The 26,781-nt window shown below is 59.4% G+C and overlaps 1 protein-coding gene across 1 annotated transcript in view; it reads left to right on the forward strand.

Moving 5' to 3' along the window:
- Window positions 1-26,781, forward strand: part of FRMD5 (FERM domain containing 5) — a 78,229-nt gene that overhangs the window by 42,267 nt on the left and 9,181 nt on the right. Inside the window, exons 2-11 of the mRNA XM_033070937.2 lie at window positions 11,932-12,036; window positions 13,068-13,110; window positions 13,498-13,576; window positions 18,046-18,143; window positions 18,541-18,664; window positions 19,463-19,550; window positions 21,827-21,915; window positions 22,515-22,578; window positions 23,143-23,234; window positions 24,350-24,424. Coding sequence (XP_032926828.1) covers window positions 11,932-12,036; window positions 13,068-13,110; window positions 13,498-13,576; window positions 18,046-18,143; window positions 18,541-18,664; window positions 19,463-19,550; window positions 21,827-21,915; window positions 22,515-22,578; window positions 23,143-23,234; window positions 24,350-24,424 — 857 coding nt within the window. The remainder of the gene's footprint in view (window positions 1-11,931; window positions 12,037-13,067; window positions 13,111-13,497; window positions 13,577-18,045; window positions 18,144-18,540; window positions 18,665-19,462; window positions 19,551-21,826; window positions 21,916-22,514; window positions 22,579-23,142; window positions 23,235-24,349; window positions 24,425-26,781) is intronic.

Genomic DNA, 26,781 nt, shown 5'->3' on the forward strand with positions numbered 1-26,781 from the left:
TCTGGGATGCTCAGATCCCTGTCTGGGGATGCTCAGATCCCTGTCTGGGGATGCTCAGATCCCTGTCTGGGGTGCTCAGATCCCTGTCTGGGATGCTCAGATCCCTGTCTGGGGATGCTCAGATCCCTGTCTGGGGTGCTCAGATCCCTGTCTGGGGATGCTCAGATCCCTGTCTGGGGATGCTCAGATCCCTGTCTGGGGATGCTCAGCTCAGATCCCTGTCTGGGGATGCTCAGATCCCTGTCTGGGGATGCTCAGATCAGCTCAGATCCCTGTCTGGAGATGCTCAGATCCCTGTCTGGGGATGCTCAGATCCCTGTCTGGGGTTGCTCAGATCAGCTCAGATCCCTGTCTGGAGATGCTCAGACCCCTGTCTGGGGATGCTCAGATCCCTGTCTGGGGTTGCTCAGATCAGCTCAGATCCCTGTCTGGGGATGCTCAGATCCCTGTCTGGGGTGCTCAGATCCCTGTCTGGGGATGCTCAGCTCAGATCCCTGTCTGGGGATGCTCAGATCCCTGTCTGGGGATGCTCAGATCAGCTCAGATCCCTGTCTGGAGATGCTCAGATCCCTGTCTGGGGTGCTCAGATCCCTGTTTGGGGATGCTCAGCTCAGATCCCTGTCTGGGGATGCTCAGATCAGCTCAGATCCCTGTCTGGAGATGCTCAGATCCCTGTCTGGGGATGCTCAGATCCCTGTCTGGGGTTGCTCAGATCAGCTCAGATCCCTGTCTGGGGATGCTCAGATCCCTGTCTGGGGATGCTCAGATCCCTGTCTGGGATGCTCAGATCAGATCCCTGTCTGGGATGCTCAGATCCCATCTGGGAATGCTCAGATCCCTGTCTGGGATGCTCAGATCCCTGTCCCTGCCTGGGGGTGCTCAGATCCCTGTCTGGGGTGCTCAGATCCCTGTCTGGGGATGCTCAGATCCCTGTCTGGGGATGCTCAGATCCCTGTCTGGGGTGCTCAGATCCCTGTCTGGGATGCTCAGATCCCTGTTTGGGGATGTTTGATAAAAGGCCGTGGTTGTGGTGCCGGTTTCCATCCCCCAGCGTGTCTGTGTCTCACCTGCTGTCAGATTTATTGGGAATTTTCTGCTCTCTGCCCCTCTATTGGTGTGGGTCATTTCCACCTTCCCGGACATCTCCTGTGAGTTGAGCCCTCAGCAGCCAGCGCTGTGTCTGGCTGGGAAAAGTGCTCGTTGTTAATATTCAGGGAGCGGTGCCACTTCTCCCAGGACAAAGATCTGGCCGTGGCTGGGCAAATCAGAGTTCATTATCATGTTAATCTGGCTGATTGCAGGCTCCCAGAAGGGCTCCACATATGGCCATTCTTGTAGCACGAATAAAGGCTGGTTTGCCTCACTCAGACCTCACTCCTCTCTTGGTGCACGATGGTCTTTATTCGTGAGGTGCAGCTCTGGGAGATGCAAATATTCATTATTTTTGAGCCTGTTCTGAGCCTGAATCGGGGTTTTGAGTGTCTGCCTCGTGTTTGCAGTCGGGATTTTCCCCTATTTTTGTGGTGTTATTTTGGCTCTGGTTTTAAATGGGGAAACGCGGGCTGAGCACCCCCCACACTCCCCCAGTGCATCCAGGAGCCTGCGGCACGCACGGCGTTTCTGGGGGATGGTCTGGGGGAAAAATCCCTCTGGGATTCTCCAGCCCTTCTTCATTCCCCTCAGGAATTCTCCAGCCCCATTCCCCATTCCCCTCAGGGATTCTCCAGCCCCTTCCCAGCTCCCTCAGGAATTCTCCAGCCCCTTCCCATCTCCTCAGGGATTCTCCATTCCCTTCCCATCTCCTCAGGAATTCTCCAGCCCTTCTTCATTCCCCTCAGGAATTCTCCAGCCCCTTCCCAATCCCCTCAGGAATTCTCCAGCCCCTTCCCATCTCCTCAGGAATTCTCCAGCCCTTCTCCATTCTCCTCAGGGATTCTCCAGCCCCTTCCCATTCCCCTCAGGAATTCTCCATTCCCTTCCCATCTCCTCAGGAATTCTCCAACCCCTTCTTCATTCCCCTCAGGAATTCTCCAGCCCGTTCCCAGCTCCCTCAGGAATTCTCCAGCCCCTTCCCCATTCCCCTCAGGAATTCTCCAGCCCCTTCCCAGCTCCCTCAGGAATTCTCCAGCCCCTTCCCAGCTCTCTCAAGAATTCTCCAGCCCCTTCTTCATTCCCCTCAGGGATTCTCCAGCCCCTTCCCATCCCCTCAGGAATTCTCCAGCCCCCTCCCATCTCCCTGCCAAGCTGTTCCTGGCTCCCACAGCGAGCCCAGCCTGCAGGAGCAGAGTTCTCCAGCCTGCAGCAGGTGGGGCTGGCTCCTGAGGGGCAGCTTTCCCCGTGAGCACCTCTCTGGAGGGGTTTGTTGGCTCCTGAGGGGCAGCTTTCCCCGTCAGCACCTCTCTGGAGGGGTTTGTTGGCTCCTGAGGGGCAGCTTTCCCCGTGAGCACCTCTCTGGAGGTGTTTGCTGGCTCTGAGCAGCACGCAGAGCTGCTGGTGCAGAGCCCTTTGCATCCCCTTGCAGGGCAGAGCCAAAGCCAACAGCAGCCACGTGGAGCCACTCCAGGCTGCGTGGATGAAAAAAGGGAGTTTGAGTTATTGCAAAAACCAATTTGGCCTTATGGAGAGAGATTTGCAGTGCCTCTCAATTACAGAGTTATAAATCCTGGGTGTAATGGGTGAGAGCTCGGTGGCAGCAGAGTGAGGGTGACAAGTCATCAGTCACTGGGGAGGGGCAGGGCTGGAGGGTGTTCCTGCAGCCTCTGGGACTGGAGAATCTGGGAATGGAGCATTTTCCTGCAGCCTCTGGGACTGGAGAATGTTCCTGCATCCTCTGGGACTGGAGAATCTGGGACTGGAGCATTTTCCTGCATCCTCTGGGACTGGAGAATCTGGTACTGGAGGATATTCCTGCATCCTCTGGGACTGATGAATATTCCTGCATCCTCTGGGAGTCTGTGCTGCAGGTGCTGCCAGTCCAGGACATGATCTGGGGGTGTCCTGGTGGATGGAGGGGTGAGGGACCTGCAGAGCTGGGGGTGCTCAGCAGAGAGGGACCTCTCACCCTGCCAGGACCTGTCCCAGCCCCACAGAGGGGCCTCTCACCCTGCCAGGACCTGTCCCAGCCCCACAGAGGGACCTCTCACCCTACCAGGACCTGTCCCAGCCCCACAGAGGGACCTCTCACCCTGCCAGGACCTGTCCCAGCCCCACAGAGGGACCTCTCACCCTACCAGGACCTGTCCCAGCCCCACAGAGGGACCTCTCACCCTGCCAGGACCTGTCCCAGCCCCACAGAGGGACCTCTCACCCTGCCAGGACCTGTCCCAGCCCCACAGAGGGACCTCTCACCCTGCCAGGACCTGTCCCAGCCCCACAGAGGGACCTCTCACCCTGCCAGGACCTGTCCCAGCCCTGGTGCTGGGCAGCACAGGGAGCAGTCCCAGCTCCAGTCCCGTCTGCAGGGACACAGTGCCCTCCTGGGGAGGGGATGGGGCACAGGGAGGGGATGTGGGGGCACAGGGAGGGGATGTGGGGGCACAGGGAGGGGATGTGGGGGCACAGGGAGGTTTGGGATGGGGCACAGGGAGGTTTGGGATGGGGCACAGGGAGGTTTGGCTGGGCTGGGATGGGCACAGGGAGGTTTGGGATGGGGCACAGGGAGGTTTGGGATGGAGCACAGGGAGGTTTGGCTGAGCTGGGATGGGGCACAGGGAGGTTTGGATGGGCTGGGATGGAGCACAGGGAGGTTTGGGATGGGCACAGGGAGGTTTGGATGGGTGGGATGGGGCACAGGGAGGTTTGGCTGGGCTGGGATGGGGCACAGGGAGGTTTGGATGGCCTGGGATGGGGCACAGGGAGGGGATGTGGGGGCACAGGAGGGGATGTGGGGGCACAGGGAGGTTTGGGATGGGGCACAGGGAGGTTTGGCTGAGCTGGGATGGGGCACAGGGAGGTTTGGATGGGCTGGGATGGAGCACAGGGAGGTTTGGGATGGGCACAGGGAGGTTTGGATGGGTGGGATGGGGCACAGGGAGGTTTGGCTGGGCTGGGATGGGGCACAGGGAGGTTTGGATGGGCTGGGATGGGGCACAGGGAGGGGATGTGGGGGCACAGGAGGGGATGTGGGGGCACAGGGAGGTTTGGGATGGGGCACAGGGAGGTTTAGATGGGCTGGGATGGGCACAGGGAGGTTTGGATGGGCTGGGATGGGCACAGGGAGGTTTGGATGGGGCACAGGGAGGGGATGTGGGGGCACAGGCAGGTTTGGCTGGGCTGGGATGGGCACAGGGAGGTTTGGATGGGCTGGGATGGGGCACAGGGAGGTTTGGGATGGGGTGGGGATGGCACACAAGGAGGGGATGTGGGGGCACAGGCAGGTTTGGCTCTGCCCTTTCCCACCGAGATCCTGCTCCTTGCTGGGCTGGGGAGGCTCAGGGGAAGCAGAGTGAGTTTCCCAAAGGCCTTGGGTGCTGTCAGAACTCGTAAACGAGGAGCTCCAACCTCCCCAGGGGCTGCTGGGGGCTGCTGAGCGCTCCTGGCACAAGTTCCTGATTATTAAGGGATTTAAAAATGTGCTCAAGCGCTGTCCCATTGCAGACTTCCCCAAATGAGGGCACCAGTGGCTGAAATCCCATCCCAGAGCTGTGTGGAGCCTGCTGCACACACCAGCATGTCAGAGGTTTGAAAAGCTGAGGAGGATTAAGAGCAGAATTGATAATCTGGAGTTTAAGGCTCCGTGGGTCCCTTCATTAGGAACTTTCCTCCTCAAGAGCTTTATAAACTTCTGGATCAAACTGCCCAGATAAGGCTGGGAGACAGAAATTACTGTGTCAGCGAGGAGGAAGGATTAGAGATAACAGGGAATTAATACTGAAATGCATATGCTATAAATATAACAGGATTACACTGCAGTTATGTAAAACCCCTTTTCCTTCCTCCCAGCCCCCTCAGGTGGGCAGGGCTCTGCTGGGCAGGTGGGCAATCCCCCTGGACCCCAGAGCATCCCTGCCATCCTGACAGGACAGGGGGAACGGCAGAGCTCACTGGGATTTGGGCAGGAATTGTTCCCTGTGAGGGTCTGGCACAGGTGCCCAGGTTTGCTGTGGCTGCCCCTGGACCCCTGGCAGAGCCCCTGGATCCCTGGCAGAGCCCCTGGATCCCTGGCAGAGCCCCTGGAGCCCTGGCAGTGCCCCTGGAGCCCTGGCAGTGCCCCTGGAGCCCTGGCAGAGCCCCTGGATCCCTGGCAGTGCCCCTGGATCCATCCCTGACAGTGCCCCTGGATCCTGGCAGAGCTCCTGGATCGCTGGCAGTGCCCCTGGATCGCTGGCAGTGCCCCTGGATCGCTGGCAGTGCCCCTGGATCGCTGGCAGAGCGCCTGGCAGTGCCCCTGGATCCCTGGAAGTGCCCCTGGATCCCTGGCAGAGCCCCTGGATCCATCCCTGGCAGAGCCCCTGGATCCTGGCAGTGCCTGTGGATCCTGGCAGTGCCCCTGGATCCATCCCTGGCAGTGCCCCTGGATCCCTGGCAGAGCCCCTGGATCCCTGGCAGAGCCCCTGGATCCATCCCTGGCAGAGCCCCTGGATCTCTGGCAGTGCCCCTGGCAGAGCCCCTGGATCCCTGGCAGACCCCTGGATCCTGGCAGACCCCTGGATCCTGGCAGAGCCCCTGGATCCCTGGCAGTGCCCCTGGATCCCTGGCAGACCCCTGGATCCTGGCAGACCCCTGGATCCTGGCAGAGCCCCTGGATCCCTGGCAGTGCCCCTGGATCCCTGGCAGTGCCCCTGGATCCCTGGCAGAGCCCCTGGCAGAGCCCCTGGATCCCTGGCAGTGCCCAGGCCAGGCTGGATGGGCTGGGAGCACACTGGGACGTGTCCCTGCCGTGCCAGGGGACTCTCTAATGCCCCATCCCACCCACCTCCATCTCTCACTGTGGGCTCTCAGGCTCCTCTCTGGTGTCCCACATCCCCAGGAGGGGCAGGCACAGCCCAGAGCCCTGTCCTGTCCCTTGGGGACCTTGGGGACACTCCCTCAGTGCTCCCCGTGTCCTCCCGGGTTTCTGGGCTGTTCCTTCCCTGCCTGCCAACATTCTGCTTTTGCTCACGTCCTGCTCTCCAGGGCTCAGCAGAGGCTGGGGCTCCCTGTGAGAGCCAGGAGGGCCCAGCCCTGCCTGCAGAGCCAGCACTGACTGTCCGAGGGGTGACAAACCCCGGGCTCCCGCAGCACCGTGCTGGGCTGGGAAATGAGGAGTTTAAACCACAATATTGCAGTCAAATTGCTGCTGGAAATCTCCTCGTGCTGGCAGTGCAGCTGGAGGGGCTTTGATCTCTCCCAGCTCAGATGTTGCTGCCAAAGAGACTTAGACTTAAAACTTCACTTTGTAAAATAGACTTTTTCTGACGGTTTCCTTTAAAAAAATAATCTGCTCCTAAGCTCGGGAAGCAGGGACGAGTGGGCAGCCGAGGAGATTTCCAGCCCAAACACGGCAGGAAGGAGCTGCTTTCAGCTGCTTCTATTGCTGCTGGAAATCCGGGGTTTAATCCTTGGAGCAGCCGGGGGGGCGGGGGGCACTGGAGTGGGAATGCAGCGGTGGGGCTGGGCTGGGTTTAACTGGGCTGGGCTGGGCTGGACTGGGCTGGGCTGGGCTGGGTTTAACTGGGCTGAACTGGGATGAGCTGGGCTGGGCTGGGTTTAACTGGGCCGAGCTGGGCTGGGCTGAACTGGGCTGAGCTGGGCTGGGCTGAGCAGGGCTGAGCTGGGCTGGACTGAGCTGGGCAGGGCAGGGATGAGCTGGGCTGGGCTGAGATGAGCAGGGCTGGGCTGACCAGGGCTGAGCTGGGCTGGGCTGGGCTGAACTGGGCTGAACTGGGCTGGGCTGGGCTGTGCTGGGTTGAACTGGGCTGGGCTGGGTTGAACTGGGCTGGGCTGAACTGGGCTGAACTGAGCTGAGCTGGCCTAGGCTGGACTGTGCTGGACTGTGCTGGGTTTAACTGGGCTGAACTGGGCTGGGCTGGGCTGAACTGGGTTGAACTGAGCTGAGCTGGCCTAGGCTGGACTGGGCTGGGCTGAGCTGGACTGTGCTGGGCTGAGCTGGGCTGAACTGGGCTGGCCTGAGCTGGGATGGGCTGGGCTGAGCTGAACTGGGCTAGGTTTAACTGGGCTGGACTGGGCTGAGCTGTGCTGGTGGTGCTGTGGAAGTGGCACCTTTGGGCAGGGCTGGGAGGTGAAGGCATTTACTGGCTTTGGGTTTGGGGCTGTGCCACACCCGCCTGAGGAGCTGCAGGGAGACAAGCCCGGCTTGTGGTGAAGGGTTTGGAAAGTGGCTGTGCCACCAATCTCTGTGTGTGTGTGAGTGTCCCTGAGTGTCCCTGAGTGTCCCTGAGCGTGTCTGAGTGTCCCTGAGTGTGTCTGAGTGTGTGTGAGTGTGCCTGAGTGTCCCTGAGTGTGTCTGTGTGTCCCTGAGTGTCCCTGAGTGTGTCTGAGCGTGTCTGAGTGTGTCTGAGTGTCCCTGAGTGTCCCTGAGTGTCCCTGAGTGTGTGTGAGTGTCCCTGAGTGTCCCTGAGTGTCCCTGAGTGTGTCTGAGTGTCCCTGAGTGTCCCTGAGTGTGTCTGAGTGTCCCTGAGTGTGTGTGAGTGTCCCTGAGTGTGTCTGAGTGTGTGTGAGTGTGTGTGAGTGTCCCTGAGTGTGTGTGAGTGTCCCTGAGTGTCCCTGAGTGTCCCTGAGTGTCCCTGAGTGTGTGTGAGTGTGTCTGAGTGTGTCTGAGTGTCCCTGAGTGTCCCTGAGTGTGTCTGAGTGTGTCTGAGTGTGTCTGAGTGTCCCTGAGTGTGTGTGAGTGTCCCTGAGTGTCCCTGAGTGTGTCTGAGTGTGTCTGAGTGTGTCTGAGTGTGTCTGAGTGTGTCTGAGTGTCTCTGAGTGTTTTCTGAGTGTGTGTGAGTGTCCCTGAGTGTCCCTGAGTGTGTCTGAGTGTGTCTGAGTGTGTCTGAGTGTCCCTGAGTGTCCCTGAGTGTCCCTGAGTGTCCCTGTGTGTGTGTGAGTGTGCCTGAGTGTCCCTGAGTGTCCCTGAGTGTCCCTGAGTGTGTCTGAGTGTGTCTGAGTGTCCCTGAGTGTGTCTGAGTGTCCCCGAGTGTCCCCGAGTGTCCCTGAGTGTCCCTGAGTGTGTCTGAGTGTCCCTGAGTGTGTCTGAGCGTCCCCGAGCGTCCCCGAGTGTCCCCGAGCGTCCCCGAGTGTCCCCGAGCGTCCCCGAGTGTCCCTGAGTGTGTCTGAGTGTCCCTGAGTGTGTCTGAGCGTGTCTGAGTGTCCCCGAGTGTCCCCGAGTGTCCCTGAGTGTGTCTGAGTGTCCCTGAGTGTCCCTGAGTGTCCCTGAGTGTCCCTGAGTGTGTCTCAGTGTGTCTCAGTGTGTCTCAGTGTGTCTCAGTGTCCCCGAGTGTCCCTGAGTGTGTCTGAGTGTCCCTGAGTGTCCCTGAGTGTGTCTGAGTGTCCCTGAGTGTGTCTCAGTGTGTCTGAGTGTCCCTGAGTGTCCCTGAGTGTCCCTGAGTGTCCCTGAGTGTGTCTGAGTGTCCCTGAGTGTGTCTCAGTGTCCCTGAGTGTCCCTGAGTGTGTCTGAGTGTGTCTGAGTGTGTCTGAGTGTGTCTGAGTGTCCCTGAGTGTGTCTCAGTGTGTCTGAGTGTCCCTGAGTGTCCCCGAGTGTGTCTCAGTGTGTCTGAGTGTCCCTGAGTGTCCCCGAGTGTCCCTGAGTGTCCCTGAGTGTCCCCGAGTGTCCCTGAGTGTCTCAGTGAGGGGTGCTCTGCCCCAGGAGGGCCTGGCATGCTGGGCTGGCAGCCCTGGGTGCAGGTCAGGGCCCAGGGGGTCCCAGATGGGGCTGCTGAGCTCTGTGGAGAGGCTGAGGATGCTGAGACCCCAGAGCTGTGGCACATTCCCGTCCCAAGGGATTCCCATCACCTCTGTCACACCTGCCATGGACAGTCCCAGCAGGGTCTCCCTGCAGCAGCAGAGCCTGCCCTGTTTCCCCCCAGAAATGGATCACTCAGCTCCCTGGAAGAGCTCCTTCCCAAAGCCAGGGAAGGGTCAGGGGCACTTTCCACCGTCCCAGGCTGCTCCAAGCCCGTCCAGCCTGGCCTTGGACATTTCCAGGGGCAGCCAGAGCTGCTCTGGGCACCCTGTGCCAGCCCTGCCACCCTGCCAGGAGCAATCCCACCCCAAAATCCCACCCAGCCCTGCCCTCTGGCAGTGGGAGCCGTTCCCCCTGTCTGTCACTGGGGTTCAGGGTGAGGAGTCCATCCCTGGCTCTGTTCCAGGGTCCCTTTTCACCCCCAGATGTGCTGGCAGGTGCTGGCAGTGGCAGCCAGCCCTCGGTGCCAGCCTGGCACGTGTCCCCCAGCGTGTCCCAGCAGCTGCCCGTGCTCTGCCCACCCTGCAGGGCTGACCTCAAAACCCTCAGCCAGACAGGAGCCCCATTTTATAGGGACATGTAAAGATCCAAACACGGAATATTTAAGCTGGTGTTATGCAATGGGAGCTCTTTTAAGTCGTGATTTGTAAAGGCAGTTCGGATAATTTCCTGAAAGACATTCTGCTAATGATTAATTTAGAATATGTTTAATTCAAGTTAGAGAGATCAAAGAGGGAGCATTTTCCCTGTAATGCCATCGGTGGTTTCGCACTTTCACCAGACCCAGGCACTGGGGGGTGGCTGGTTTGTCCTTCCCTGCAATTCCTCTGTGAAAACGGCAGAGAAAAGCGTTCTGCAGGCTGTGTGCTGCTCTGGGGCAGGGAAGGGAGAGCAGCCTCCAGCACAGCCCGGTGGGGTTTGCTCGGGGAGCTGAGGAGGGACAGGATGCTGGGGGCTGTGGAACCAGCCCCTCCTGCTGCAGGTGGCTCTGGCAGCCCCTGGGGCCTGGCTGGGAACGATTCAGGGCTGCAAGCTCCGAGGATCCTCTGCAGGAGCGGGGCTGCTCTGCTGGGCTGCTCCAAAAACTAGCGATGGTTCCAGAACCCCAGCGATGGGTCCAGAACCCCAGAGCTCACTCCAGAACCCCAGTGATGGTTCCAGAACCCCAGCAATGGTTTCAGAACCCCAGTGATGGTTCCAGAACCCCAGAGCTCAGTCCAGAACCCCAGTGATGGTTCCAGAACCCCAGAGCTCAGTCCAGAACCCCAGCGATGGTTCCAGAACCCCAGTGATGGTTCCAGAACCCCAGAGCTCACTCCAAAACCCCAGGGATGGTTCCAGAACCCCAGTGATGGTTCCAGAACCCCAGAGCTCAGTCCAGAACCCCAGCGATGGTTCCAGAACCCCAGAGCTCACTCCAAAACCCCAGGGATGGTTCCAGAACCCCAGGGCTCACTCCAGAACCCCAGAGCTCACTCCAGAACCCCAGAGCTCAGTCCAGAACCCCAGCGATGGTTCCAGAACCCCAGAGCTCACTCCAGAACCCCAGAGCTCGCTCCAGAACCCCGGTGATGGTTCCAGAACCCCAGAGCTCACTCCAGAACCCCAGAGCTCACTCCAGAACCCCAGCGATGGTTCCAGAACCCCAGTGATGGTTCCAGAACCCCAGCGATGGTTCCAGAACCCCAGCGATGGTTCCAGAACCTCAGTGATGGTTCCAGAACCCCAGAGCTCACTCCAGAACCCCAGAGCTCTCTCCAGAACCCCAGCGATGGTTCCAGAACCCCAGTGATGGTTCCAGAACCCCAGAGCTTGCTCCAGAACCCCGGCGATGGTTCCAGAACCCCAGATCTCGCTCCAGAACCCCAGATCTCACTCCAGTGCTCGCTCCAAGACGTGGAGCTCCCGCACTGTGCCTAGAGAAGAGCTGTCCAAGGGGCTGGAGAGGAGGAGCTCGGGGGTCCCTGGTCACTGTCCCCAGCTCCCTGGTCCCTCCTGCTGCCCGGGAGCAGGGACAGGAGGAGAGGGAGCGGGCTCAGGCTGTGCCCAGCGCTGCTCCGGGGCCGTGCCCGGTGCCCGGCGGTTCCTGCTCCGTGTCCCGGGCAGGGTTTGCAGCCGGGACCGGCACAGCCCCAGCCGGGTCCCCGCATCCCCCCGGTGCTGCCAGCCCAGGACACGGCGTGAAACTCTTTTATTTACAGCACAAACTCATCCCTCGCTCGGCGCCGAGCCCCAGGAGCCGGCTGGGGGGGTTCCCCCGTGGCAGTGCGCGCTGCAGAGCGGCTGTGTGATCAGATAACGCATTTATTTGATCAGATCAGGCGTGTGCGCCGTGTATCTGTCAGGCAGCGCTGCGCTGCGTGTTTGGGGCAGGGAGGAGGCAGCGCTGTGCCAGGAGCAGCCTTTGATCGGCGGGGATGCGCCAGGCACGGCTGGCGGAGCGCGGCGGGTCCCGGGGGCTGCGGGCGGTGGGAGAGCCCAAACCCAGCGCTAATGGCTCAGATTGGCTGTTCTCAGGGGCTCTGCAGCCCCCAGGCCAGGGGGGACCCGGGCAGTTTGGGGTGTGGTGGCCAAATCTCTGTTAAGGGCAGCGGGGTGGGGGCTGACCGCACAAACCCACCTTTGTTTAGCAAAGCTGGGTGGGGACAGACCAGGAAAGAGGAGTAATGAGAAGCGATCCTGTAGGTGGGATAATGCTTTTTATCAGGGATTTTTATCAGGGCTTTTTATCAGGATTTTTATCAGGACTTTTTATCAGAGCGATTTCTCCCCTGCTCAGCTGCCTCAGGTGTGAATCCTCCTCCCGGGGCGGTGTCGCGACATCCCCTCGGTGTCGGGACATCCCCTCGGGGTTTTCATCCCCCCTGATGGGGCAGAACTGACCCCGCTGCCCCTCGGGAGGGGTGGGAGATGCCTCTGGAGCTGGAAATGTCCCAGGGGAGCAGAGTGGGGTCTGCACTGTCCTGCTGTCACTTTACGAGCTGCTGAGCCCTCACACGCCCCCAGGCTCTGCCCCTGAGCTGTCCCCGATTCTCTTTGTCCTGCAGAGAGATGCCAAGGGCCAGTACCTGTTCGACCTTCTCTGCCACCACCTGAACCTGCTGGAGAAGGATTATTTCGGCATCCGCTTCGTGGACCCGGACAAGCAGAGGGTGAGAGGGAGAGCCGGATCCGCCCGGGCTGGGGCAGCACAGATTGGCGTTCTAACACCGAGACCGGCCCGCCTGGCAGCTCCGTGCGAGCGTCCGAGCTGGGAATGGGGCCGGGAATGGGGCTGGGAATGGAGCTGGGAAAGGAGATGGGAATGGAGCTGGGAATGGGGCTGGGAATGGAGATGGGAATGGGGCTGGGAATGGGGCTGGGAATGGGGCTGGGAATGGGGCTGGGAATGGGGCTGGGAATGGGGCTGGGAATGGAGCTGGGGACAGAGCTGGGAATGGAGCTGGGAATGGAACGGGAATGGGGCTGGGAATGGGGCTGGGAATGGAGATGGGAATGGGGCTGGGATTGGGGATGGGAATGGAGATGGGAATGGGGCTGGGAATGGAGATGGGAATGGGTATGGGAATGGGGCTGGGAATGGAGCTGGGAATGGGGCTGGGAATGGAGATGGGAATGGAGATGGGAATGGGGCTGGGAATGGGGCTGGGAATGGGGCTGGGAATGGGGCTGGGAATGGGGCTGGGAATGGGGCTGGGGACAGAGCTGGGAATGGAGCTGGGAATGGAGCTGGGAATAGGGCTGGGAATGGGGCTGGGAATGGGGCTGGGCATGGAGCTGGGAATGGAGATGGGAATGGAGATGGGAATGGGGCTGGGAATGGAGATGGGAATGGGGCTGGGAATGGGGCTGGGAATGGGGCTGGGAATGGAGATGGGAATGGGGATGGGAATGGGGCTGGGAATGGGGCTGGGAATGGGGCTGGGAATGGGGCTGGGAATGGGGCTGGGAATGGGGCTGGGAATGGAGATGGGAATGGAGCTGGGAATGGAACTGGACACGGAGCTGCCCCCTCACAGCCCTGGGACCGGTCCGAGCCTCCTGCTCCCCCCAGCTCCCTCCAGGGCCACTCACCGACACTCGGGCGCCTTTTCTCAGCCAGAGCAGAACCCTCCTCTTCCTCATCCTCCCCACCTTACCCAGTCGTGGCTGTCAGGCTTTAATGACCTCCTTTTCCTTTCAGCATTGGCTGGAGTTTACCAAGTCGGTTGTGAAGCAGATGCGGGGTGAGTGTTGCTCTGAGCTCCTTCCATCCCCGATGTATTCCCGTTTTCTCCAGCCTGTCCCCCCTGGGTCAGTTCCCAGCCCCTCCCAGGCTGGATTCTGGTGGGCTGAGAGCAGGATGATCCCCCCCAGCCAGCTCAGGGCTCCAGGACAGCGATGATGGGGTGAAGGAGGGAGATTTGGGAGTGGGTTGGTGCAGGTGGAGAGAGCCACTGTCACTTGCCCACAGCTTTAGCAGGGACATTGCTCCTGCCAGGGCCAAGTGAGGAGTGTCTGCCCCCCTCACCCAGGGCAGGGGAGCCCCCGAGCAGGACCTGACTGGAGCAGGGTGCTCTGGGGGTGAGGGGACAGCCCTGCCCTCAGTGACACGGTGTCCCTGCTGTCTCCAGCCCAGCCTCCCTTCACCATGTGCTTCCGTGTCAAGTTCTACCCCACGGACCCCGCGGCGCTGAAGGAGGAGATCACCAGGTGAGGGTGGGCACAGGGGACAGGCTGGGGCAGGAGCACAGGGACAGGGCTGGTTTGTGGTCAGGAAAGAGCAGCAGCCCTTGGGAATTCCCAGCCAGTTCCTGCTGTGGGGAAAAGCCCAGGATCCCCTCCTGTGCTGGGTCAGCGCCTGGAGCTCGGTGGGGAGCAGGGCTGAGGGTGGGCAGGGGCTGCCCTGGATCCCTGGAATGCCCAAGGCCAGGCTGGATGGGACTGGGAGCAGCCTGGGACAGCAGAGGTGTCCCTGCCATGGCAGGGATGGGATTTAATGTCCTTTCCTGCCTGACCCATCCCTGGGCTCTGTGATAAAGCCCCTGGCCTGGTCTGTGGGTGCAGTGAGTTCCAAACCCCCATTCCAGGGCAGGGCACTGTGAGCACGGCCCCAGCTGTGTCACACAATTGCTGCTGCTCAGAGCCGGGCACTGCAGCCCTGCCCCAGCCCGGGGTGTCCTCGCTGAGCTCGCTGTCGGGAAGGTTGGAGTGGCCCAGGTCCCCTGAGGCTCCCTGGGAGCAGCGAGCCGTGTCCCTCTGACGTCAGGAGCGCTGGGACAGGAGCTGGGAGGCACAGCCCGGGAGAACAGCCTGGGAGAACAGCCTGGGAGAACAGAACAGCCTGGCATACAACCTGAGAGCACAACCTGACAGCACAGCCTGACAGCAAAGCCTGACACACAGCCTGTCACACAGCCCGGGAGAACAGCCTGGCATACAACCTGAGAGCACAGCCTGACACAACCTGAGAGCACAACGTGTCACACAGCCTGTCACACAGCCTGACACACAACCTGAAAGCACAGCCCAGGAGAACAGCCTGGCTTACAACCGGACAGCACAGCCTGAGAGCACAGCCTGAGAGCACAGGCTGGAATACAACCTGACAGCAAAGCCTGACACACAACCTGAGAGCACAGCGTGTCACAGAGCCTGGCACACAGCCTGTCACACACAGCCTGTCACACAGCCTGTCACACACAGCCTGTCACACAGCCTGACACACAGCCCGTCACAGAGCCCGTCACACAGCCTGACACAGCCTGTCACACAGCCTGTCACACAGCCTGTCACACAGCCTGTCACACACAGCCTGTCACACAGCCTGTCACACAGCCTGACACACACAGCCTGTCACACAGCCTGTCACACAGCCTGTCACACAGCCTGTCACAGCCTGTCACACAGCCTGTCACACAGCCTGTCACACAGCCTGTCACAGCCTGTCACACAGCCTGTCACACAGCCTGTCACACAGCCTGTCACACACAGCCTGTCACACAGCCTGTCACACAGCCTGTCACAGCCTGTCACACAGCCTGTCACACAGCCTGTCACACAGCCTGTCACACACAGCCTGACACACAGCCTGTCACACAGCCTGACACACACAGCCTGTCACACAGCCTGTCACACAGCCTGTCACACAGCCTGTCACACAGCCTGTCACACACAGCCTGTCACACAGCCTGTCACACACAGCCTGACACACAGCCTGTCACACAGCCTGACACACACAGCCTGTCACACAGCCTGACACACAGCCTGACAGCACAGCCTGTCACACACAGCCTGTCACACAGCCTGACACACAGCCTGTCACACAGCCTGTCACACAGCCTGTCACACAGCCTGTCACACACAGCCTGTCACACACAGCCTGTCACACAGCCTGTCACACACAGCCTGTCACACACAGCCTGTCACACAGCCTGTCACACACAGCCTGTCACACACAGCCTGTCACACACAGCCTGTCACACAGCCTGTCACACACAGCCTGTCACACACAGCCTGTCACACACAGCCTGTCACACACAGCCTGACACACAGCCTGACAGCACAGCCTGTCACACACAGCCTGTCACACAGCCTGACACACAGCCTGACAGCACAGCCTGTCACACACAGCCTGTCACACAGCCTGACAGCGCAGCCTGTCACACAGCCTGTCACACAGCCTGTCACACACAGCCTGTCACACAGCCTGTCACACAGCCTGTCACACACAGCCTGTCACACACAGCCTGTCACACAGCCTGTCACACACAGCCTGTCACACACAGCCTGTCACACAGCCTGTCACACAGCCTGACACACACAGCCTGTCACACAGCCTGTCACACACAGCCTGTCACACACAGCCTGTCACACAGCCTGACACACAGCCTGTCACACAGCCTGTCACACAGCCTGTCACACAGCCTGTCACACAGCCTGTCACACACAGCCTGTCACACACAGCCTGTCACACAGCCTGTCACACACAGCCTGTCACACACAGCCTGTCACACAGCCTGTCACACACAGCCTGTCACACACAGCCTGTCACACAGCCTGTCACACAGCCTGTCACACAGCCTGTCACACACAGCCTGTCACACACAGCCTGTCACACAGCCTGTCACACACAGCCTGTCACACACAGCCTGTCACACAGCCTGTCACACACAGCCTGTCACACACAGCCTGTCACACAGCCTGTCACACAGCCTGACACACACAGCCTGACACACAGCCTGACACACACAGCCTGTCACACAGCCTGTCACACAGCCTGTCACACAGCCTGACACACACAGCCTGTCACACAGCCTGACACACAGCCTGTCACACAACCTGTCACACAGCCTGTCACAACCTGAGAGCACAGCCTGACACACAGCCTGACACACAGCCTGTCACACACAGCCTGACAGCACAGCCTGTCACACAGCGTGTCACACAGCCTGTCACACAACCTGTCACACAGCCTGTCACACACAGCCTGTCACACACAGCCTGTCACACACAGCCTGTCACACACAGCCTGTCACACAGCCTGTCACACGCAGCCTGTCACACACAGCCTGTCACACGCAGCCTGTCACACAGCCTGTCACACAGCCTGTCACACAGCCTGACAGCACAGCCTGTCACACAGCCTGACACACAGCCTGTCACACAACCTGAGAGCACAGCCTGTCACACAGCCTGTCACACAGCCTGTCACACACAGCCTGTCACACACAGCCTGTCACACAGCCTGTCACACACAGCCTGTCACACACAGCCTGACACACAGCCTGTCACACACAGCCTGACACACAGCCTGACACACAGCCTGTCACACAGCCTGTCACACAGCCTGTCACACACAGCCTGTCACACAGCCTGACACACAGCCTGTCACACAGCCTGTCACACAGCCTGTCACACACAGCCTGACACACAGCCTGACACACACAGCCTGTCACACACAGCCTGACACACAGCCTGACACACAGCCTGTCACACAGCCTGTCACACAGCCTGTCACACAGCCTGGCACACAGCCTGTCACAGCCTGTCACACAGCCTGTCACACACAGCCTGTCACACACAGCCTGTCACACAGCTTGTCACACAGCCTGACACCCAGCCTGTCACACAGCCTGTCACACACAGCCTGACACACACAGCCTGTCACAGCCTGTCACACAGCCTGTCACACAGCCTGTCACACAGCCTGGGAGCACAACCTGACTGCACAGCCTGTCTCACAACCTGGGAGCACAGAAGAGCAGAGAAGAATTTCCTCCCCAGCTTTATCTAACTGAGCTTTCTGACACCCCCAGGGCCAGGCTGAGGCCCCGTGCAGGGGAGCTGCCCCTGCCTGCTGCCCTTGCAGGTGTCCCTGCTGCTGAGCTGCAACCCAGCTTAAAATTCACTTTTCCCTGGACTGAGTCCGCTTTAACACCAAGATTTCCCTTTAATGTATTTTATCTGTGAACATTAATGGTTTACCTCATCATAAACTCAGATTTGAGCAATGAGGCGTGACCAAGGACTGCAGAGTGCAAGTCTGGTTATTTAAATCCATTTCTGAGTGCTCCATTTTGCTCCTTCACTCCATGACTTACGTTTTACCAGCTAAAGGTTTTCCCAAATGCCACATGACACAGCCCATAATGTTAGTTAGGTTTAAATTTATTGGGATATCCAAATTTCCCACCATGCTTTGTCCTTTCACTGGGCACAGGGACAGGGCTGGGGGAATCATCACTGGGTGAGCATGGAGGGGGGACGTGGACACCAAGAGCTGGAGGGACACAGAAAGTTTGGGAAGGAGAAAATCCCGTGATGGGGAAGGTGAGCATGAAGGGGAAATGCAGCAAGTGCTGGTGGGCTCTGGATCAGAGCATGGGGCTGGGCTGGTGTGGAGAAACAGGAGGGGATCCAGGAGATCTCCAGCAGCCCCTGGGCCCTGTGCTGGCCCCAGAGCAGGCACAGAGTGCCTGGAGCACCCTGGGCTGACAGGGCTGGGCTGTGTGGGCTGGGATCCGACCCACTGGGCAGGATCAGCCCGGCCAGTGCAGTGTGGTGAATGTGCTGCTGCAGAGGGATGTCACAGCGAGGGTCTGCAGATGTTCCATGGCTAAACTGGCAGTTTGGGAAGTTTTAATTGTACCCAATAAAGAGAACTCTCCTCCTGTGCCCAGGTACTTGGTTTTCCTGCAGATCAAGAGGGATCTGTACCACGGCAGGCTCCTGTGCAAGACGTCGGACGCAGCGCTGCTGGCTGCCTACATCCTGCAGGGTAAGGCAGAAATTCCCTTGTCCTGCAGAGAGCCCCCATCACTGCACTGAGAGCAGCCCAGAGCACCCAGAGCACCCACAGCACCCCCAGAGCTGGGCTGGGCTGGGCTGGGCTGGGGAGGGTGGGGATGGGTGCTGGGCTCACCTGTACAGGGGGCACAGAGTCCCCAGGAGCCCCTGCTCTCCTGGCTGCTCTCCTGGCTGCTCCTGCAGCTTGAGCAGTGAATAAATCAGGGACAGTGACCAGGTGACAGCCACACCACCACAGAATCAATGGGGTGCAGAGGATGCTGGCAGGGATCGGGGTCAGGGCGCTGCAGGCTGTGCCCAGCCCTGCTGGGGATGCACTCTGAGCTCTGCTCCTGCTGCCCTTCCCCACTGCATCTGTCTCCCACCAGCTGAGATTGGGGACTACGACCCAGGGAAGCACCCAGAAGGTTACAGCTCCAAGTTCCAGTTCTTCCCCAAGCACTCGGAGAAGCTGGAGAGGAAAATCGCGGAGATCCACAAGTCAGAGCTCAGGTACCAGAGCTGGGGGTGGGAGATGCTCAGAGCTCTTCTGTCCCTGCTTGGGATTTGGGGAGGGAAATCCTGAGCTCTTCTGTCCCTGGTTGGGATTTTGGGGAGGGAAATCCTGAGCTCTTCTGTCCCTGGTTGGGATTTTGGGGAAGGAAATCCTGAGCTCTTCTGTCCCTGCTTGGGATTTTGGGGAGGGAAATCCTGAGCTCTTCTGTCCCTGCTTGGGATTTTGGGGAGGGAAATCCTGAGCTCTTCTGTCCCTGCTTGGGATTTTGGGGAGGGAAATCCTGAGCCCTCACCCATCACATGTCACATCCAGCTGGGACCTGCTCCAGCCTCAGCCAGCACAGCCCAGGGATGGGGACAGTGACCCTGGGACCCTCCCTGCCCTCAGCCCTCCCCAGGGATGTGTGGAGACCATCAGCAATGCCCATGGCCCTGCTGGGGCTGTGTCCTGAAGGGTTCCCAGGCAGGGAACTGGGTTTAACTTCCCAGAAACCCATCAAAGCTGTGTCCTTGTGCCAGGGGCTGCTGCCTTCTGCTCCCCCTGCCTTCCCCCATGAGGTGTTTGTGCTGCAAGCAGGGAATTCACCCCTAAATTTGGCCTTTTGACCCTCCCCAGTGCTGCCAGCTCAGCAGCACCACTGCTCAGGGGCTGCTCTGGATGGAGCTGGCAGGAGAGGATGGGCTGGGCTCAGTGCTGAAAATTCTGATGGGGATTGCTGTGGCTGATCCCTGTGGCTGCCTTTCACCTCCTGTGTGCCATGGAATATTCTTATTCCCTGTTTTCCCCTCCTGCAGTGGGCAGACACCAGCTACTTCAGAGCTGAATTTCCTCAGGAAAGCCCAGACTCTGGAGACCTACGGGGTTGACCCACACCCCTGCAAGGTAAGGCAGCTCCTAAAGCCCTTCCTCGGGGGGCTGCTGGGCTTGGATCCCTCTCTGTGGCCAGTGGTGACCCCCTGAGGAGCCAGGGACTGTCCCAGGTGCGTTTGTCACCTGCCAGTGGCTCTGGGGCTGTGCTGGGGCTGCCAGCCTCAGCCTCAACCCCATCCCTGGCCAGTGAGAGAGCACCAGGGCAGGGGGAGAGCTCTGAGACCCTCCCAGGGCAGTGAGGAGAGCTCTGAGACCCTCCCAGAGCTGTCAGGAGAGCTCTGAGACCCTGCCAGGGCAGTGAGGAGGGCTCTGAGACCCTGCCAGGGCATTGGGGAGGGCTCTGAGACCCTCCCAGGGCAGTGAGGGCAGGGGGGAGAGCTCTGAGACCCTCCCAGGGCTGTCAGGGCAGTGGGGAGAGCTCTGAAATCCTCCCAGGGCTGTCAGGAGAGCTCTGAGACCCTGTCTGGGCTGTCAGGAGAGCTCTGAGACCCTCCCAGGGCTGTCAGGAGAGCTCTGAGACCCTGCCAGGGCTGTCAGGGCAGTGGGGAGAGCTCTGAGACCCTCCCAGGGCTGTCAGGAGAGCTCTGAAATCCTCCCAGGGCTGTCAGGAGAGCTCTGAAACCCTCCCAGGGCTGTCAGGAGAGCTCTGAGACCCTCCCAGGGTATCAGGAGAGCTCTGAGACCCTCCCAGGGCTCTCAAGAGAGCTCTGAGACCCTCCCAGGGTATCAGGGGAGCCAGAGGAAAGCGTTCCCGGTGCAGACAGCTGTGACAGGGGGTCCATCCTCCCCTGCAGAGCTTTGGAGGCAGGAACAAGGTCAGTGACGTGGCTGAGGGGCCACCAGGCATTAATCTGTCTGGGACAGTCCATCCCTCTGCCCTGCCCATAATCCAGTTTGCTGCTGGAAATGCTCTTTATTGACTGAGGAAATCAGTGCCTGTGGCCCCTCTGCTCCCTGCTAATCCCACCACGTGCAGAGGGATGTGAGACACAAAGCAAACAGGGAATTCTCCTCTCAGGCACTGCCTGTGCTGGGTCATTTCCTGAATTGTGCCACATTAACAGGTGCAGTGCATCAGGGAGGTTTCCCCATTTTGGGTATTTTCTGAGTACCCCAGAAGTTTCTTTGCTCTGAATTCCCTCCAAAGCAGTGTCTTGGCAGCAGCCACCCTTTGTGACCTGTGCTGCTGGAGTTGGGTCATTGCCACCCCTGTGCTCCAAGAACCTTCTGAACGTGTTTGATTTACACTAATTAACGTTCTTACAACACCCAAGGACAAACACACACACTTGTGTGTCTGTCAGCAGAATTCTGCCTAATTCATCAAGAGCTGCTGCTGATGTGCTTAAAGGATCTGGAAACCAAACTTTGTTAATTAAATGAAGCTGGTTCTGTTTCCCTTCTCCAGTTTATCGTGGAGAAGTTTGGGTGGGGGTTGTTCCCTCTCCCCAGCCATCCTCAGCTCAGTGTCCCTTCAATCCTGGGAAGTTTTCATGGTACTCTCAGCAGTTTCCTCCCCAAAAAACAAACATAAAGATCTTCCTTTCTTAGGCAGGGCTCACTGGGCTGTGCCTGGAGCTGGTTTTGTGTGCAGATCCCTGCAGGGAATGTGTGTGTGACAATAACAGGGGTCCCTCTGCTTCTCTTTCTGCCATGGACGGAGCTTCTGGGCTGCCCAAAACCCCCCTGGGGTTCCTGTTTTCCATTTTCACTGTCCCTGTTTTCCCTGAGCAGTGCAGGAGGGTCGCTGAGCCCTCCCTGGGCTGGGCTCAAGTGCTGACACTAATTAGTGCCTTTGGACTGGCCAGGCTGGGCAGGGCTCCGAGGGAGGGGAGTGCAGCTGGGGGTTATCGTGTTCTGTGTTAATTGCTATAAATAATATTTGTATATTTAGGACTCAGACGTCAGCAGGTCCCTTCCGACTCAGGATATTCTGAGATAATACAATAAATAATTATTAAACTATATATATTACAGTAATTATATACACCAAATACATTGTGTGTACCTGTATCTAGAGTGTAGATATATTGTATATATGTAGATCTAGAATAACTGTATAGAGAGTAGCACAGTTACAATATATACTAATAAATAAACATTAGTTGCAGCATCTATAACATAGTATTACATTAATAGCGTAAATTCTATAGATGTGAATAGACAGTAACAGGTGAGTGTGAGGTGCTGCTGGCACCCTGGGGGTGCAGAGCCCAGCCCAGGGGCTGAGGGCACCCGTGCCAGCCCGGCTGTGCTGGTGGCCACCAGCCCTGGCTGTTTCCTTGCAGGACGTGTCCGGCAACGCCGCCTTCCTGGCCTTCACCCCCTTCGGCTTCGTGGTGCTGCAGGGCAACAAGAGAGTGCACTTCATCAAGTGGTGAGTCCAGAGCTGGGCTCAGAGCTGGGCTCAGTGCTGGGGTCAGAGCTGGGCTCAGAGCTGGGCTCAGAGCTGGGGTCAGTGCTGGGTTCAGAGCTGGGTTCAGAGCTGGGCTCAGAGCTGGGATCAGAGCTGGGTTCAGAGCTGGGATCAGAGCTGGGTTCAGAGCTGGGCTCAGAGCTGGGTTCAGAGCTGAGGTCCCCCAGTGCTGAGCTCCCCCAGTGCTGACCTCCCCCTCGGGGTCCCCTCGTGCCCTGGGGCTGTGGGCACCGGGCAGTGCTTGGAGCACCCAGCGCTGCCCCAGGCTCGTTGTTCTTTATTTCTGTCCCCATCAAACCTCCCTGTGCCCATGGCAGCCACACCCCAGCCCCTGTGAGCCCCTCAGCTGCCCTGGGTCACTGCAGGATGTCGGGCTGTCCCTGGCCCATGGGACGAGTCCCCACTGACCCCCGGCTTCACCCCAGCTCTGGCCGTGGCTCCTGAGCCAGGGCTGCTCCCACCACCCCCTCCTGGGATGGAGAACGGGCTCTGGAAGCTGCTGAGGGCTGGGAGGGCTCTGGGTCCCCACAGCTGCCACCAGCCTGTCCTTGTCCCTGCAGGAACGAGGTGACCAAGATGAAATTCGAAGGGAAGACTTTCTACCTGTACGTAAGCCAGAAGGAGGTGAGTGCTTCCCCTGCTTCCCCTTCCCTGCACAGCCTGGGCACAGCCTGCTCCTTCCCAGGATCTCTGGGCACAGCACCACCCTGGGCACAGCCTGCTCCTTCCCAGGATCTCTGGGCATCACCCTGGGCATGGCACAGCAGCTGGGACAGCGCTGGGGTCACCTCCCTGCTTGTGCTGCTGCCAGCCCTGGGCACTGCACCCCACAATTCCTGGCCATGCCCTCCCTCGGGATTGTTCCCAAGGTCATTCCTGATTCATTGCCATCATCCCTCACAGCCAGAACAGCTCTCTCTGACTGCAGCTGGCTCCCACAGGAGCCACCAGCAGGAATTTTTCTGTGATTCTGGCTGTTCCCAAAGGCTGGGAGCAGAGTGGGAGCTGTGACCTCACACCTGCCCATCCCTCCTGCCAGGGGTGCTCCAGGCTGATCCCTGATCCCAAACGGCTCCAGGGCAGGATCTGTCCATGCCAGAGCCACTCTCCAGCTCTGCTGCTCCATTCTGTGTCTGTGGGATGAGCTCCAGCCCCTGCTCTCCCCCTGACTCTGTCTTTCTCCTTCAGGAGAAGAAAATTGTTCTCACCTATTTTGCGCCGACACCAGAAGCCTGCAAACACCTCTGGAAGTGTGGGATCGAGAACCAGGCTTTCTACAAGTGAGTGCTGCTTTGGGGGTGTCCATCCAGGCACTGGGGTCAGTCACTGGCCCTGGCAGAGCCACCAAACTCATCCTGCCCCTGCCTGGGGTCTCTGCCCTGCACGGTCCCTCCTTCCCAGCCCCTCTGTGCTCATCCCTCCACTGCAAACTTCCATCAGGAAATTACAACTAATTATCTGGGATGAAGCCTGGAATGCCAAGCAGCACCATCCTGCTCGTGCCACACTTCACCCCGGCCTCTCTGTGCTCTGTAATGAGTTTTATTTTAATCAGCGAGCTGCGAGAGGAGCAGGCCATGCGTTCCCACCGGGAATTCTGCAATCAGCAGCTGCAATCAGCAGGTTCCACTCCTCATTACATGAACACCGAGTGAAATTGCAATATTGCTTTACAAATCTCCCTGTGATTAGTGGAGGCAGTGAATCACCGGGCATGGGCAGGGCTGAGGTGCTGCTGGGCACTCCTGGTGAGGGATCGGCTCCTGCAGGGTGGGCAGGGGATGGGAGGGTCCCTTGGGGCACTCCTGGTGAGGGATCAGCTCCTGCAGGGTGGGCAGGGGATGGGAGGGTCCCTTGGGGCACTCCTGGTGAGGGATCAGCTCCTGCAGGGTGGGCAGGGGATGGGAGGGTCCCTTGGGGCACTGCACCCACCCTGGCCAGTGGCCACTGCCCAGAGGGGCCCAGTCTGGCACCCTGCAATGCCCGGCCCAGGGGGAATTTCATCCCTGCAGAGGTGTCCTGTGCCCCTGCAGAGGTGTCCTGTGTCCCTGCAGAGGTGTCCTGTGGCCCTGCAGAGGTGTCCTGTGGCCCTGCAGAGGTGTCCTGTGCTCCTGCAGAGCCCCTGGCACTGGGGCTGTCCTGGGCAGGCTCCTGCTGCTGGCAGGGCTGGGCTGGGCTGGGCTGGGCTGGGCTGAGCTGGGCTGGGCTGGGCTGGGCTGGGGTGTCCCAGGGCCGGTGCCATCACCAGTGCCACCTCCAGTGCCACCACCAGTGCCAGCAGCGTTCGCTCCTGGTGACATTGCCACCTCCAGGGCTGTGCTCCTGTCACCTGGGCAGGCTCCCAGTGCCAGGCCAGCAGGGCAGGGTGCTCACACGGCTCCTGGGGCTGTTGCAGGTTGGAGAAGTCGAGCCAGGTGCGGACGGTGTCCAGCAGCAACCTGTTCTTCAAGGGCAGCCGCTTCCGCTACAGGTGAGGCTGCCAGGGGCTGGGGGTGTCACTGGGACCTGGGGGTGTCACTGGGACCTGGGGGTGTGTCACTGGGACCTGGGGGTGTGTCACTGGGAGCTGTGGGTGTGTCACTGTGAGCTCTGGGTGTGTCACTGGGAGCTGGGGGTGTCACTGGGAGCTGGGTGTGTCACTGTGACCTGTGAGTGTGTCACTGGGAGCTCTGGGTGTGTCACTGGGACCTGGGGGTGTGTCACTGGGAGCTGGGTGTGTCACTGAGCTGTGGGTGTGTCACTGTGTGAGCTCTGGGTGTGTCACTGAGCTGTGGGTGTGTCACTGAGCTCTGGGTGTGTCACTGAGCTGTGGGTGTGTCACTGGGAGCTCTGGGTGTGTCACTGAGCTGTGGGTGTGTCACTGAGCTGTGGGTGTGTCACTGAGCTCTGGGTGTGTCACTGAGCTGTGGGTGTGTCACTGGGAGCTCTGGGTGTGTCACTGAGCTCTGGGTGTGTCACTGAGCTGTGGGTGTGTCACTGTGTGAGCTGTGGGTGTGTCACTGAGCTGTGGGTGTGTCACTGAGCTCTGGGTGTGTCACTGAGCTGTGGGTGTGTCACTGGGAGCTCTGGGTGTGTCACTGAGCTCTGGGTGTGTCACTGGGAGCTCTGGGTGTGCCACTGAGCTGTGGGTGTGTCACTGTGTGAGCTCTGGGTGTGTCACCGAGCTCTGGGTGTGTCACTGTGAGCTGTGGGTGTGTCACTGTGAGCTCTGGGTGTGTCACTGAGCTGTGGGTGTGTCACTGTGAGCTGTGGGTGTGTCACTGTGAGCTCTGGGTGTGTCACTGAGCTCTGGGTGTGTCACCGAGCTCTGGGTGTGTCACTGTGTGAGCTCTGGGTGTGTCACTGTGAGCTCTGGATGTGTCACTGTGACCTGTGGGTGTGTCACTGAGCTGTGGGTGTGTCACTGAGCTCTGGGTGTGTCACTGAGCTCTGGGTGTGTCACTGTGAGCTCTGGGTGTGTCACCGAGCTCTGGGTGTGTCACTGTGAGCTCTGGGTGTGTCACCGAGCTCTGGGTGTGTCACTGTGAGCTCTGGGTGTGTCACTGAGCTGTGGGTGTGTCACTGGAAGCTCTGGGTGTGTCACTGAGCTGTGGGTGTGTCACTGTGAGCTGTGGGTGTGTCACTGAGCTCTGGGTGTGTCACCGAGCTCTGGGTGTGTCACTGTGAGCTCTGGGTGTGTCACCGAGCTCTGGGTGTGTCACTGAGCTGTGGGTGTGTCACCGAGCTCTGGGTGTGTCACTGTGAGCTCTGGGTGTGTCACTGTGAGCTCTGGGTGTGTCACTGTGTGAGCTCTGGGTGTGTCACTGAGCTCTGGGTGTGTCACTGTGAGCTCTGGGTGTGTCACTGAGCTCTGGGTGTGTCACTGTGAGCTCTGGGTGTGTCACTGAGCTCTGGGTGTGTCACTGGAAGCTCTGGGTGTGTCACTGTGAGCTCTGGGTGTGTCACTGTGTGAGCTCTGGGTGTGTCACTGTGTGAGCTCTGGGTGTGTCACTGAGCTCTGGGTGTGTCACTGTGAGCTCTGGGTGTGTCACTGTAACCTGTGGGTGTGTCACCGAGCTCTGGGTGTGTCACTGAGCTCTGGGTGTGTCACTGTGTGAGCTGTGGGTGTGTCACTGAGCTCTGGGTGTGTCACTGAGCTCTGGGTGTGTCACTGTGTGAGCTCTGGGTGTGTCACTGTGAGCTCTGGGTGTGTCACTGAGCTCTGGGTGTGTCACTGTGAGCTGTGGGTGTGTCACTGAGCTCTGGGTGTGTCACCGAGCTCTGGGTGTGTCACTGAGCTCTGGGTGTGTCACTGTGAGCTCTGGGTGTGTCACTGAGCTCTGGGTGTGTCACTGTGAGCTGTGGGTGTGTCACTGAGCTCTGGGTGTGTCACCGAGCTCTGGGTGTGTCACTGAGCTCTGGGTGTGTCACTGAGCTCTGGGTGTGTCACTGGGAGCTGTGAGTGTGTCACTGTGTGAGCTCTGGGTGTGTCACTGTGTGAGCTGTGGGTGTGTCACTGTGAGCTCTGGGTGTGTCACTGAGCTCTGGGTGTGTCACTGTGTGAGCTCTGGGTGTGTCACTGAGCTCTGGGTGTGTCACTGTGAGCTCTGGGTGTGTCACTGAGCTCTGGGTGTGTCACTGAGCTCTGGGTGTGTCACTGTGTGAGCTCTGGGTGTATCACTGTGTGAGCTCTGGGTGTGTCACCGAGCTCTGGGTGTGTCACTGAGCTCTGGGTGTGTCACTGTGAGCTCTGGGTGTGTCACTGAGCTCTGGGTGTGTCACTGAGCTCTGGGTGTGTCACTGAGCTGTGGGTGTGTCACTGAGCTCTGGGTGTGTCACTGAGCTCTG

Source organism: Catharus ustulatus, chromosome 12 (genome assembly GCF_009819885.2).
Source record: "Catharus ustulatus isolate bCatUst1 chromosome 12, bCatUst1.pri.v2, whole genome shotgun sequence".
In the NCBI taxonomy this organism is placed as follows: domain Eukaryota; kingdom Metazoa; phylum Chordata; class Aves; order Passeriformes; family Turdidae; genus Catharus; species Catharus ustulatus.